General features: G+C 42.2%; 1 protein-coding gene across 6 annotated transcripts in view; it reads left to right on the top strand.

The window, feature by feature from the left end:
• Positions 1-11,707: 11,707 nt before the first annotated feature.
• The window catches only part of plekha7 (pleckstrin homology domain containing A7), a 138,411-nt gene continuing 134,779 nt past the window's right edge, over positions 11,708-15,339 (top strand). For 2 of the 6 annotated variants that reach the window (XM_011475780.3, XM_011475778.3), the window contains exons 1-3: positions 11,708-11,866; positions 11,996-12,072; positions 12,237-12,294. In XM_011475780.3, the coding sequence (XP_011474082.1) occupies positions 11,784-11,866; positions 11,996-12,072; positions 12,237-12,294 (218 nt within the window). In that variant the 5' untranslated portion in view covers positions 11,708-11,783. The remainder of the gene's footprint in view (positions 11,867-11,995; positions 12,073-12,236; positions 12,295-15,339) is intronic. The other 4 variants (XM_011475777.3, XM_011475789.3, XM_011475786.3 and 1 more) reach the window with 4 other exon arrangements.

Below are 15,339 nucleotides of genomic sequence, written 5' to 3'. Positions count from 1 at the left end.
CTGCTTCCATGTTATTTCAAATAACCTGAAAAAATATGTTAGCAACTGTTCAACTCATCAAGATGATTTCTTTGTTCAAAGATACCTGTTTTACTCTTTTAAAAATGATTTTTAGGAGTGATGTAACACATGTATCCAACATTATATGTGACATTATTATGTTGGATTATAAATATGTTCAGCAGCACAGTATAAAAGCATCCCTATTTTACCACACACAGGCAGTTTCACAAAACCTAATGCCAAATAGGATTTTTATTTTCATTTTAATAGCTGGATAAAAAACCTGTCATATTCTTAGAAAGTCTTGGTTTTCCTGTCTTTTATTTTTGGATGACTGTCTGAGTAACACATTTGTTAACATGGCACCTCTTCATGTCGTCTATACTTTTATTTTTATGTTTACAGCTGTGGTCCAAGGTGTATTTGTCTATGCAAATGAGCAAGGGGCGTGTCTGCATCCGTTTACCAATGCGGCCTGCAGCCAAACTCATGATTATTCACACTGTCAAATAAGAATCCTGGATTCAAGGAATGAGTCGTTACTGATAATCATGAATATTTATGATGAGGTCAACTTCATTTTTTAGAGATTTTTCCTAAAAAACAAACAAACATTTCCGTATTTGTAATTAAATAAACATAATAATCCCAATTATTTTCAGTTCAAATGTAACCAAAATGATTAAGTTAGGCCATAAAAACGGTGCTCAAATTTGGAAGTTTTCCTTCCTAAAACATCTACAGGAACGACTCTCCTTACATGGTTTGAATGAAAGCATCAACCGTTTACCTTGATGGAAAACAAGAACACAAAGATGTGTGAGTCAGAGAAGATGTCAGACGTCTTTACGTCAGTTCTGGGCCTCGATCATCTCACGCCGCGCAGAAGATTCAGATCACTTAAAGCCCCTGTTTTCAAGAGCTATAACAGCACATTTTTACCTCTGATGAGTTTTGCGTGCATAAATCTGATGCCCTCTGGCTGCCGTTGTTTTCAATCAGCAGCACTTTCTTTGGAAGCACCTAAACAAGAATGAGAAGAAGCCTTGAGGCAGAAAGAGCCGAGAGGCTGGCGAGGACGGTGACTCACAGAGAGCTCAGCTCAGGGGTTTTCTGACGTATTTTTGTGTGAACAAAGAAAGCGCCCAGAAAGCAAGAGAACAAGTAGATTCTCTCAGGCAAGTCATGAATCTGTTGGTAATCTGGGCTAAACAATGCGGTTTCCTCAGATCACTATGACCCCAATACTCTGAAAGATGTCACAAGAATGCAACCACTGACACTGATACAAATCTAACTGTAATTTACCTAAAGCGTCTGTTGTTCCATGTTTATGTGTTGCAATACCACAGCACACTGTTGTTCACCATTTTAACGATCATAAACAATAATTAAACAGTAAAAAATAGTCAACAATGTGGATTTAATAAAACAAAAGGTTGTCTTTTGTCTCATGCTTGTCCAGTTGGAGGCAGCAAATTGAAGACTCAACATTTCTTCTGGATGGAAAATAACACAAAAAGGGTAGATTGTGTTAGACTTGTAATTATGGAGAACCTTTGCTAAAAAAGCTTCAAAAGTTTTTTGGTCCATCTTAGTAATTTGTCAGAACGTGTGTTCTGATTGTTTCTTCTGAGGGTTTTGACATTTCCATCAATGCTCTCTAGATGCCGTAGGGGATGGTCAAAAACCAAAACACAATACACGTTTATCAGGGATGCAATGATTCACTTTCACCACGTTTTGGTTCAATTTTGGGTCAAGGTTTTGTTTCGATTCAACATATGATTAGCAGTGGCGGTTCTACACTAACTTACTCCCTGGGCGAGTAACCGCACCAGCGCACACATACAAAATTTGACAACATCCTGTTGTGTTCCCTATCTTCTATTTAGCCATTTTACTCAAAAAATGCATGAATTTTCTAGACTCGTATTACAGGGGGGTCAAACTCAGTCACACAGGGGCCTAAGTTAAAAACACGCTTAAGGTTTTGAGCTGAAGAGGATAAAAAATTACTGAACTACACACTAAAGCTAAACTTTTAAACCTTTTACACTGAACTTTTTGAAATATGAATAAAAACAGGAACATTAATCCAGAATAACTCAAGTTAAACCTTAAATAACTTGTAATATTTTGTTCTCCATTTAAATATATTCTGTCAAAATTATACAAATATGAACATGCTGCAGGACAAAAAACAAAGAAAGCCTGGAAATATTAATAAGAAATTACATATCAAATAATTCCATTTTTTTGCTCTTTCATCATTTTTTAGAGCACTTTTTTTAGAGCTGGACTCCTGCTTCATTTTTAGCAATAATTTCTTAATGTGTGACGTCCTGTGTGTGTCTTTGTAAAACATAACAGAGGGATTAGATCTAAAAAATAAAACTTATTGTGATTAATATGTTTAGGTCTTATAAAACATTAAAGACTAAATCTTAGAACTCATCAGTGGGATTACTCCAAAAATATTTGGCATTTCCCCAAATTTGTGCAAGACCAACAGTAGAAATCCTCCAAAAAAACTCAATCCATAAAAAATGGTCTGCGCTCATCCCCCCTCCCCCTCCCCTTCCCTCTGACACACGCGGCTCCGTCTCTATGACGGGAGGCGCAGCTGCGGCTCAGAGTTGATTGTCAGATAAATAAAAGACTCCCAATCACCTGTTAGTGTGATTCACCCAGCCACCGGCGACTTGCGCTCCCCTCTCGAGTTTTTTGACTTATGTTCCAAAGTAGGGTTGTGCCGATGGACGATATCATCGTCCATCGTGATGGGTGACTGACATCCCGATGGAGAGACCACCATCGTGATGCCACGCCCCCGCCACGTTGCGCGTCGACACCATAAGCCGCGGTTACATGTACAAAATATCTTGATGGGATCAATGGTCGGATTAGAATCCAACCGTGTAGATGGGCCCAGAAAAATGTTTTCAGAATATAAAAACGTTCACTAAGGTCACACTTTCCGTCGGAATAAATCATTCGCACATGCGCAGTAGGGTTTGAAAAACGGAAGGATATAAACTCCGCCGAGCGGCTTTTTTTTTTCAAACTTTATTGTATGTAACAATTCAATACAAAACATTGTTAAACAGCGCCGAGCGGCATTATTCATTGACATGTCAGCTCGGTAAAATACGAGATGATCTTCTAAACGTGCTTTTAATAATGTTACGGTTATTATGAAACACCTGTTCGCTCATAATTTGAATTTTAATCCGTGTGGTCAGTGCTTTTTCTGAACGAAGCCAGGATTAGCAGTATGCTAACACGGGCTAACAACATTAGCTTTGGGTGGTGCTGCTTGCTGGCTGCACGTAAACATGTAAGAATAACATCAGCCTTTATTTAGTCGGGACACGACTGGAAACACAAATCCACGTGATTGATTGAATGTTTTCTAAGGACTGAGCGACATTTCTGCTTGAAGCTCAAACCGCTGTGTGTGTGCTGACGATCCGAGCTGTGCACAGACACACACTTTTAGACCCGGTTCTGAGTTCGGTTGCCTGTTGTACCCCTAGAGCTGCGGGACGGATCGCAGTCTTAAATCTCCCACACATACCGCTCATGTACACCCCCCCCCCCCCCTTCCCATCAAACACAAAGCTGCAAGTCCGCACTCCCCCGGAAGTGCGGGAGCGGACTACTTCTTTTCTATTTTGTTTGTTACTTTTTTTGTTAAAGTCACTTCCCTCCGTTTATACTGGATCATCGCGGATGAGTCATTAGTTGGGAAATAAAATGAAAAAAGCAAAAAAACGAATAGCAGTTATATAAGAACGAAAAATGTAAAAAATACCCCCCCCCCCCCCCCCCCCGACGATGTCATCGTCCATCCCGATGGTTGACAGCAAACATCGTCAACGGCCAATTTAAGGGACATCGCCCAACCCTATTCCAAAGACTACCGCAAAGAGGTGTGGCCGCAAGCGTCTTGTAGCAGAGGGCGGTGATCACGTGCGCATCGGGTCTGCTGTGTCGGAGCAAAGAATTGTTGGAAATAATCTCCATTGCCTGCTTTTGTCGAAATTGGGTTGAGCACGGATGTTTGTTCTGCCTAATTCCTTTTCATGTGCCTGTTTTACGTTGTTTCACTCTGAGGTATTCTTTTATTTTTTATTTTTTATTTTTGCACCATAAGTGTGAAGAGAAAATAGGAGGAAGACATTCTTAGTAGTCTGATGTGTTAAAGCTCCAAGCTTCCTCTTTGAATTCAGTATGTAGCACATTATGTGTAACACATCAGGCACGGCAAATGCCGCCCCCTATGACGTGCCGCCCTGGGCGACCGCCCACATCGCCCATATCAAAAACCGCCACTGATGATTAGTGTGTGACAAAATAACAACAAAAGACTAAAAGTTTGGTAAAATCCTTTTTTGTAATTAAATGTAACAATGAAGAAAAACCTTTCAGGTGGCTTACACTAAGTCTGGTGTAATGTAATAAAACAAAAAACAGTAAATCCTTCTCAAGTTTAGCTCAACTGTTTGACAGTTTCTTTTTTTTCTTTTTTTTTTTTAACTTGTCCTGTCCAACAGCTGAGCAGACAGATGAGAGCTGAGGGCCTCTTGTGTTGGACATATTTTACTTTAACAATAGGGGTTATTAATCTTCATACAAACCAAAGGTATGTCTGAATAATCCCCTTTTGTAATTGAGGCCAAACTTTATTAATTTCAACCATGTTTGAAAATCTTGGGTGTTGGACCGGACGGAAAAGGAAAGAAGGGAAGAAAAGGGAGGGATGTTAGAGAGAGGGGGGGTAGGAGGGTGATGGGGGGGGGGGGGGTAAACCATGAAGCTGCATAAAGCAACAAGTTTACTGGTTGTTTATCGTTACGGTAAGGTTCAAATGTAGTACAAAAAGGGCGGGGCCTGTCCATACAAACACTCAAATGTTATCAACACACCCGTTAGCTGCAAAAATGTCCACATGTCGACACGTACACAAAACAGATAGTGTTCACATGCATACTTATGCGTTCAAACCAACTAGTGTGAAATATTTCAGTCATTAAACCATGCAAACTGTTAGTGCAAAGGTGAGCTAACACCTGTGCTCAGGTGAGTGTTTATGTTCTTCTAAAATGGATGGTGGAACGTGAAAAGAGGGAGGGAGAGTGCCCAGCCATCCCCACCCCAAGACCCCCGCCGCAGCAGCAGCGGCAGCCGGAACCCCCCCCCAACGCCACACGGGAACAGGCAGGGAACAACCGCCCCCCCGGGCGACCAAGACCACCACCCAGGCCAGGGCCAGCAGGACCGCCGCGAGGCCCCCAGAGCCAGAGAGCAGGGAGGCACGGAGGGAAAGAGAGCGCCGCCCCAGCCCAACCAGGAGAGCAGCCCCCCTGCCGCGCCGGGAGAGCCCAACGCAGGGCCCCACCGGAGAAGGACGCCCACAGCCCCAGACGAGCACCCCATCACCACCCAGGAGTTCCGGGCATCCCCCAACCCCAGGTACGAGCCAAGACCCCCCGAGGGAGACCCGCTCCGCACTCCAGGCAGCCACCCACCCGGCCTACGGTTGGTCCAGGGAGGAGCAAGGCAGGAACCCCGGGGAAAAAAGGGGGCCCACAAGGGGTGTTGTAAACATGGCCTGACCAGGCTCGGCCACAGTTGGAAATTTGGCGGGGCCCAGCGCTCAGGGGCAAGGACCAGGACCCACCCCCCAGGGACATGAACACACCCGGCTCAGGTGTAATGTAAACCCCCCCACCGCGCGGAGAGAGAACCGCCGGGCCCAGGAAGCCGGCACCCAGGGGACACGGCCGCCGTTGCCAAGGGGCCCGCACCCCCCACCAGGGAAGGGGCAGGGGACAGATGGTCCTAGGTCCCACCTTCCTTGCAAAATGTGTGTGCGTGTATGTGTGTTTGAGAGGGTGTGTGTGTGTTCATGTGTGTGTGTTTATGTTGGAATGTATATATTGAGGGGGGACGGGTGTGTGTACTAAGGGGGGTGCAGTTAAAATTGGTGGGTAGGGGACTAAGGGGACATCTCCTGATTACTCACAGTGATGTCCCCTCACCCTCCCCACCAAGGGGCCCTGAATGTCTAAGGTGCGGCTAAAATTGGCGGGTAGGGTGATAGGAGGACATCTGCTGCTTGCTGGCAGTGATGTCCAAGCACCCCCCCTACCAAGAGGACCCTACATGACTAAGGTGCAAATAAAACCGAAAGAGGGGGGGCCCACTCCATACGGCAACCCCCCCCCCCCCCCCCCCCCCCCAGGCGCATCGCAGCCTAAACCCCCCCTCCCCTCACCCTAATATGAGGTTATATGAGGAAGGGGGTGAGTTGGGGACAGCTGTCCTCCGGTGGTCAACAGCTGTCCCCCAGCCCCCCCCCAGCAAAGGGGCTAGGCCCACCCAGCCCAGGGGCCCCACCCCCAGAGGCGCCGACACCCCAGGCCCGGCACCACCCACCCCACACAGAGAGAGAGGAGCCAGAAAGCGTCGCCCCCCCCCGGAGCAAGCCCAGGCCCCCACCCCCAAACGCCGGCCCTAGAAGAGCTCTAGTCAGGCCTCGACAGGACCGAGGCAGCCAACCGGCCGGGGCAACCGCCGATTGCCTCAGCGGAGACCCCGACCCGTCAACACCCCCCCCCCCTCGCCCCGTACCAATAGTGGGTCCCGTTGAAATTGTTTGACAGATTCAACGTAAACATGCAGCAGGGACGCAACCATTCCCATTCATTTTAATGATGTAACATCTGGTTCAGTTTTCCATTGACAATTGTGGCATTACTGATGTTTATCCATAAAAAAGGAAGAAAAACTCCCAATCTAATTCCTGTGGCAGAAAAAACTACAACTGTATCTTAACGTTAATTTTAAGTTATTTTCCCTTTTTCTTGCATACGCCATAGACAGTTGTGGACTGAAGGAAATCAGGAATTTACATAGTTTTTGTCCACATTAAATAAAATAAAAATAAAAATACAGTGTTATTTCAAGGGATGCCACATTTTTAATGGTAAAGACAAAAAGATGCAAAAAAAGTTAAATCTATTCTCATACACTATTAAAACAGATTTGAGACTGAGCAACAAGGGTCAGGCAACTTTTGTTTTCACTGAATTATAAAAGTTCGAGTCTGCAAGCTGAAGACATCAGAGAGGAAAAGGTGCTTCTCCAGACAGAGAAGGTGCACCATAAAACCAAAAATAAAAAACAGTCAATTCTGAGGAAACACAACAAAGCAAATCTCTGACGTCTTACAGCTCCAGCTTTTACCATCCCCACGGTGCTTCAGTCCATTGTTAATGTAAAACATTGAGTAGTGAAGCTCAAGAATTCTTTTTTTTCTCAGGTGTGGTGTCTGATGAGCACTAAAGTTAATGTCAGTGTTTTCCTGTGCAGTCTATCCTTTAAAAAATTACTGTTTTGGTGATTGAGAGCTGAGAAAAACCCTCAACTGTAGATGTGGATTTCAAAATAATGGCCCCTTTTGGACCATATGTCAGGATGCTGTCATGAGCATGCCGTCACATGTTTTGCAAAGTTGCTTTTGTGAAAACTAAATTCCGAAGAGCTCGGGGTTCCTGACGAGCGACACTCAAAACAAACTCTGGCTGACAGCTAAAAGGAGCTTTTATCTACCCGGATGAGGACAACTGACGAGAACATGTTTGCTGAGAGCAAACAGCATCTAACTGACACACCACAGTCCAAATCAGAGTGAAGTCATCCGTCCAACTTGGCAAACATCTGTGTTACAGCAGTAACTTCCTCCTAGCTGCTTCCATGCCACATGGATGACAGAATTCCTGTGCACAGCTGCACCTTTACAGGAAACCACTTAGGGGGTGTTATTACCATGTGCCTGAACCTCCTCAAACTCATTCCTTTGGCACATTGACTGCATAAGAGAACTGGACTGAGTGGACACTCCCTACTCACATTCCAAACAGGAAGTACCTACTGGCTCCAAGAACCAAAATCCCACAGACTCCTAGGTAGAAAGAAACAGCAGTTAAGGCCTGTTCACACCGGGACGAATTTCGCACACGATATTCGCCGACGTTTAACGCCTCGTGACTAAACAAAGGGCACCAATATGAGTGTGCACACCGACGCGAAAAACGCCACGCGTACAAGCGTCACTTTTTAAAAAATGCCTCGGGTTCATTTTTTTGGTTTGACGCGCCGCGTCGAAAACTATATGACCAATGAGAACGGCGCAACAGAACAATAATTTCTTCATCTCTGGAACTGGAGCTAGAGCTAGTGGTGCTTGAAATATTTATGTTTTCTTTGTATTATTCTGACAAGCACGTAAATACTTGCTCTCTTCTTCTGAGCGAAAAGCGACTTTAAGAAGCGTAAAGTTGCGCAGCGCCACCTTGTGTACAGGAGTATTTCTGTTTTACATTAAGCGTCATCTAATGTCAGGGAATGAAATTGCATGTTCGCTCGGCTCATCGTCACCAAAAATCGCCTGGGTGTGAACACAAAAAACGTAGCGAAAAACGTGGCGAAAAACGCTGGCGAATATTCGTCCCGGTGTGTACGGGCCTTAACTCAGTCATTCTATTGGTCAGAATAACCATTCTTTATCTCATACCTTTACTAATACCACTCTGATCATCTTTTGATCTACATTCAAAGTGTTCCCAGTGGTCTTTTAATTATGACTATGCCGTTTTTAGTCTAAAAAAAACAGGTGTTGTTTTCTAGGACATAGTTTCTACAGAGCACCAGGAGTTCATTAGAAAATCCCTTCTGAGTTGTGGGGGGACCCCTTTCCCCTTACACCTACCTGAGAGTTCTATGTTTAAGCACTCTCCCTCTAGCTTACAGCCCCTCACATCCCCAACCTAACATCAACAGTGTAAAAAAAATGCACTGTTGGAGCTATCCAGCCTTATAGCTCAGACGAGGACAACAAAGACGTACGTGGATCTATTCGTCAACATGGGTGCATCGGAATGGAGCGGAACAGGGATCCTGTGATTGCCATAGGAATGTTGACTCAGACTGACTTGGACCAATAACTGCTTACTGACAATTTCTGGTTCCAGCATGTCGTGAAAAAACTTTGAATTGATTTCATGTTGTTGAAACCGGCAGTAGGTCATTTTCTTTGGGTGACATCACACTCACTCCGTCCAATTCTCATATACAGTCAATGGTGTTGACGCAGTGAAGCTGAAGGTCAACGTTTGCGTTTCTCCTTGAATTCCAACCTTTTCATCAGATCCAGAGTAGGCCCTACCTTTTCCTGTGGAGAAGTCGTCTCAGACTCTCCTTTCTCAGTGTTTTTGGTCATTATCCTACATCCAGGACCAAAGGAGAGAGCAATAATGTATGGCTGAGATTTCCTTCTTTACCAAAAGTCACACTCAGCCTGTTTTTGAGCAGATCATTCCCCCAGTATGGAGCAAACACCTCCATCCTTCTTAATCAGCATCATCAGAAAAAGCCCACAGAGTTCAAGATTTAGGAAGGAGGAAATAAAGTATTTGACCCCTTGCTGATTTTGTAGGTTTGCCCACTTAAGAAGAAATTGACAGTCTGTCATTGTCACGGTTTCAGTTACTTTACTTTTGTGTTCCAGTTGTCTTTTGTCACGTTTTGAGTTCAGTTTCCTGTTTTATTTTGTAAGGTTTCCTGTGTTGTGTCGTGTTTTCTAGTTTTACTTTTAGTCCCCATCTGCCCTCATTGTTTCCACCTGTGTCTCCTCAGTCCTGAATGTTTTTCAGTCCTGTCTTCCCTTCCTCCTGTGCTGATCCATAGTTTTAGCTCCTGTGTCAAGTAATTCTAGTGTTTCCAGTTTGCCTGCCTGCCTGCCTGCTGCAGTAGTTTTTGGTTTTGTTTATTAAAGATCCTGTTTCCCCTGGAACCCTCTGCCTCCTCCTCCTCCTCTCTGCATCTGGGTGCTTCCCCCATTCTCTGCTGTGACAGCCATTGGTTCATTTGAACAGTGAGGGATAGAAAATCCCCATGGACTTTAAAGAATTTATAAAAATGTATTTGGATTTTATTGAGGAAAATAAGTAGAAGCCAGTAAGAGTTGTGGTTTGCACAGAACATCTCTCCCTGTTCAGATGAACCTAGCATTAGGATGCCGGACTGCCAATTTCTCCCTTTTCAAGTGGGCAAACCTACAAAATCAACAAGGGGTCAAACACTTATTTTCTCCACTGTGCCAGCCTTTAGGGCTTAATATGAGTTTGATTTCCTTTCTATTAATATTTACAGTTATTAATTTGTTAATTTAATTTGACCACAATGTTTACATCACACTAAAACCGTACAAAGACTAAGAATTATTGGGTATAGTTTTAAATAGCTCTTTAACGAACATAAAAACTATATTTTTATATAAATGTGTGAACAGATCCCTTTAAAACTGACCAAATAGAAAACGGGATTTTACTTAAGATTATTTTATTATTGCTAATAATGATGCCAGAACAAGTAAATATCCCACTGCTGAACTGAATAAAGATCTCGCACAGACATGGAAAAGTTTTTATTAACAGCTTTTTCTTAAACTGCAAACTTGTCCTCAATATTATATATTCAGCCATCACCAATCTGGTGACTTGAACAGAAAGTGAATCATTGTAACATTTCTTTTACTGGTTACAGCAGAAAACAGCACTGCAAGCAGGCTCCTCTGCTGGAAGCTTGTGGTGCTTTAAAGTCCTCACAAAAATGTTGGAACTGCAAAAACTGTTCAAGTAACAGCATCAGATGACAGTAACGTGTGTAACGGTGAAGGAGAAGTTTGGAACACGCCCTTGCTGTGTAACAAGAAATAGAAAATTGGCATAGAAAGCAACATAGTGGGCTTCTGACGAAAAAACATAAATATTTAGTTTATTTCGGAGAGAAAAATATTGGTAAAGTAATGCACCGCTGTCTCTTGCATCAACACATTTGATGATTTAGACACCAAGAAGGTTGGTGAGATCATTTGGCCTCTTAAAGGTTGTGGTTCACATGATAGTTGTGTTTTTTTTTTTTTATTCTGATCCTTTAGAAAATAAAAAAATGTGAATTCATGAACTCAAATCGGTAAATAGAAATACAGTTAGTTGAAGATATGTATTTGAACCAGTTATATCTTGCTTTGATTGAGTTTAAACACTAAATGTGTGTTAAAAAAAGACTTTCGCTACATGATTTGCTCTTGAAGTTCCACTTCAAGAGCTTTTGATCTATTTTCAAATCGTTCCCAGTGGTCTTTTAGTGGGGAATATGCTGTTTCTAGCCATATTATCTGTCCACGTAAAAAAAACCTAAACACATAATCTTTAATGGAAAATCTTTTTAGCTTGTGTTTTTAAACTTTGACACACAAACATCACAAGTCTACCAAGTGGCTGATGGCACCTGACTAGTAGTTTAGACACAGCTTACTTTTTAGTTATACATTTACAAAATCAGCTGAAAGAAATGCTAAATATAATATTAAATATTTATTTAGTACATGTTTTCACAAAAACGTCTTAATCTTTTATGACTATACAATTTTTTGTAGTTAAAATTTATTTTAAAATAATAATTTCCTTCTTAGTTTTTGTCATAGTTTCCGCCTTAAATGACGGGAATTAAAACATGCGTTATGTTATTTTTTTCTAAACTCCATAGTAACAACAAAAGCGACGACCGTGGTATGTGTTCAGCTGAGAAGCTCAGATATCCGGGCCTGGGCAGAGTCCCTGAAGGCAGCGCCGGAGCTGGCAGTGCTCGTTGATCCAGGGAGACTCCATGGAGAGGGAATGACATGAAATTGGACTTCAGACCGGATCATGGCGGCGCCTGTCGGACAGGACAGCTTACCTGAACCCTGGTCTTACGGCGTGTGTCGGGATGGCAGGGTCTTCTTCATTGAGTGAGTGTGGTGCTTCACGGTAGCGTCTCCCGGTGTTACCGGGACTTGGCCAGTCGCTGTGCTCCTCCGCCGCTGCTTTCTTCTTCTTCTTCCGCGGCGGTGTAACAGGTGTTTGTGTGTGTGCGGCAGTGACAGGACCCGGACCACCACCTGGCTCCATCCCCGCTCCGGCGAACCCGTCAACTCGGGACACATGATCCGCTCAGGTAGCTAGCTTAAGCCAGACCTTTCGAACACTTTCACATTTTTTTCCTTTCTTCTTTCCTCCGACATCATCCATCCTCGTCCAAACCCACACTTACTCCAGTTCACGTCAAGCAAACTTTTTAGGTGTCACAAACAAACATGTCGTCGTTTCTTCCCTTTCTAGACCTGCCTGGGGGATGGGAGGAAGGTTTTACCGGCGAAGGAGTCAGTTACTTCATAAAGTAAGTGGCTTAAAGGTCCCCGCTGTGGTCAGTGTTTGAAGGTAACCTGCAGCTTATGGCCGCCGCTGCCTCGTCCCCCTCCATCAACACTGCTTTGAATAACTGTTGACCCCTGCGTGACCTTTTGTCTGATGTTATAGTTTCCTGTTGGCAGATCTCAGAGACATCGTCCAGTGATTTGGCTTTTTTTTGGTGTCACCTTTAAATCAAGCTTGGATATTTTTGACCATGAAAGAAGTAGTTTTATTTAAAAACTCACTCCGATCATCTTTTGATTTATTCTAAAAGCGTTCCCAGTGGTTTTTTAAATTATGATTATTCCGTTTTTAGCCAAAATGAAAGAACCTGTGTTCTCTAGGATATAGGCTATGTCCAAATTCCTTAACAACTTCCTAACTTCTAGAAAATCTACATAGTATACTCAATACTTTTTATTTATGTATTTTTAAATGGTGAATATGACGTTCCAAAGTGAAAACCTTATAATTGTAAATATTTAACAAAATTCTGAAGATGAAAGCTTATTTGGCTTATATACAAAGTAAATTGAACTATTTGTTATTTACTTGCAAAATTGTTTAAAAAAATGCATTGTGTTCTGTTTTAGCCAATCTAGTGAGCATGCATGAACACTGGTTTCCCAGAGACTTCTGGGAAATTTCCAGGGCACTGGATTTTGTAAAATGCACATTCAGGCAGCCCTATAAAATGGCAAACGCCCTGTAAAGTGCACTAAGTAGTTTCTGCAGAGCAGCAGTAGTTTATTAAAAATTGGCCTCTGAGAGCAACCCCACTCCCCCTTCTTGTCACCCATAGCTGAGAGCTCTCTGTTTACATGCTAGAAACAGACCCTCACACCCCCAACCTGACATTAGCGGTGCAACAAAAGTGTTGAACAATATTGGAGCTTTCCAGCCGTACAGTTTGGATCCAGATACCAGTTCGGACAAAGAAAACAAAGACGTACATTAATCTGGTTTTTCAACCTTTTTTGAACCAAGTTCGACTTTTTCCTTGAAAAAAATCCTGCGGCACACCAGGAACCAGAAATAAAAACACGAGAAACTCTATAGTCTGTATTGATTTACAGTCCCTCCACGGTCTCAGGTACATTTTTTGTAATAATTCAGGCACATAAAAATTAAAGTTGTAGCTGTTTTCCCTAAAAGTTGCAATGGTTTTCAATAATAATTTTCAACTAAATTAGCTTAAAATTTGCCCAGTTATAGTTGTGTCTTCGTCCATTTAATTTAAAAGCAGTTCAACTGAACCTCACAAAAACCAAATAAAATGACATTCTTTCTAAACGCTAATTTATTTTTTTTAGTTTTGACGAATCTACATCCTGCTTTTGTCTGCAGGATGTACTATGTGCCGTGTTATTTTGAGGTGTGCAACGGATCAAAAAGCTCACGGTCCGGATCGTGTCACGGTTTTAGAGTCAGTAAAATGTAAAAAAAACAAAACAAGATAACAGTCTACAATGATTCCTTTTTTTTAAGCTTTAAAACATAGATTTAATATAGCATAAGTTCTTCAAAACATATCGACACGGACACAAATGTATTTCAGTATCAACATATTTGCTCATTGTGCCCTATTGATAAAAAAAAAACATGAATTAGATCTTTGAACTCAAGATATTCCTTTATATAAAAGTTGTGTTTTTTATTTAAAAACCCACTCCGATCATCTTTTGATTTATTGTAGAAGTATTTCTTTTAATTCTAACAATTCAGTTTTTAGCCAAAATGAAAGAACCTGTGTTTTCTAGGATATAGGCTCCTCACAACCAGAGAACTACATAGTGCGAGTGCTCTGGTTTAAAACAAAAAACAAATAAGTTCGGACACCATGCACACTACTTTTTATTGATTTATTTTAAAATGGTGAATATGCAACAGACCACGATCCCTAATCATTTTACCACTTAGGAAAAGAAAAAAGCCTTGCTTTTCTTTTAGGTGGCAGCTCTCGACATGAAATGCTCTGCTTTTATTTTCTCAGTACTGAATGTAGTGACTGTCTTGTGACTGACAGTCCTTTTTTATATAAGGTTGTTCTGTTCTAAAGTGGTCAATGATCTGCAAAAACCGTGGCAGCTAACCACCAAACAGTAGTAATCAAACAGGTGGACTGCAATAGGAAAAATAAAATGTATTTTTAACACAAAATACAAAAAAAACAGCCTCATAATAAAGAATTTTAATTAGCATCGACTGTAAAATGCACATGGTTTGCTCTGTCTGGGTATCTGCAAACTGTACAGAGATGAATGATTCATTCTGGCTTTTCAGAGCTTCTTTTGAAAAACCTGATTAAAAACTTGGCTCAATAGCAGACTGACACTAGTTTGTTCTGTCTGTGGAGATCAGTGAAAGTCATCTATAGCAGGATCCTACAAAGATGCAAAGCTGAATTCATGTATGATTTCCGATCTCATTAGGAGGGTGTTAGGGTGGCCTATACCTCCTTAATAATGTGATAGGATCATTACCTTAAGACCGTGGAAGTTTGCTGTTTAAAAGGAGTTGTTCCATATGTTAATTTGTGGCCTTACGTCATATCTATGAATTCAGCTCATGACAGTTGTGAATACAAGCTAAAGTTTGCCGTTTGTGTCATGGATGGACTCAACACCGTTTTACACTTCAGGACATTCAGGAGAACAGCGTTCAGAACAGTTTAAGGTTTTGTTCTGCATTTATTTGTTTACCTTTCTACCTGTCCGGCCTTTTGTTTGGCTCAGGGATGACATTCCACGATGAGCCAAAGTAAAGTGAAGTTAGAGCAACCTCAGCATCCAATATCCTCTCCATGTCAGAGTCTGACTGTTTATCTAGAGGCCATGTTTATGCAGCAGCCCTGCAGGGCTCCTGGCTAGAGCCTCTTTTCTCTGAAAAATGTTTTTCCTATGCTTATAACTTTGGGAAAAGCACAACACGGTCTGCTCTGCGTGTTTTTCATTGGTTTTAGGCAAGTTCACAAGTATTCCAAACATGTGTTTGTTAATGCAAAAAAAAAGCCTCACTTATATGTGCCATC

The sequence above is a fragment of the Oryzias latipes genome, chromosome 6 (genome assembly GCF_002234675.1).
Source record: "Oryzias latipes chromosome 6, ASM223467v1".
In the NCBI taxonomy this organism is placed as follows: domain Eukaryota; kingdom Metazoa; phylum Chordata; class Actinopteri; order Beloniformes; family Adrianichthyidae; genus Oryzias; species Oryzias latipes.
This window is presented reverse-complemented; position numbering and strand designations above follow the sequence as displayed.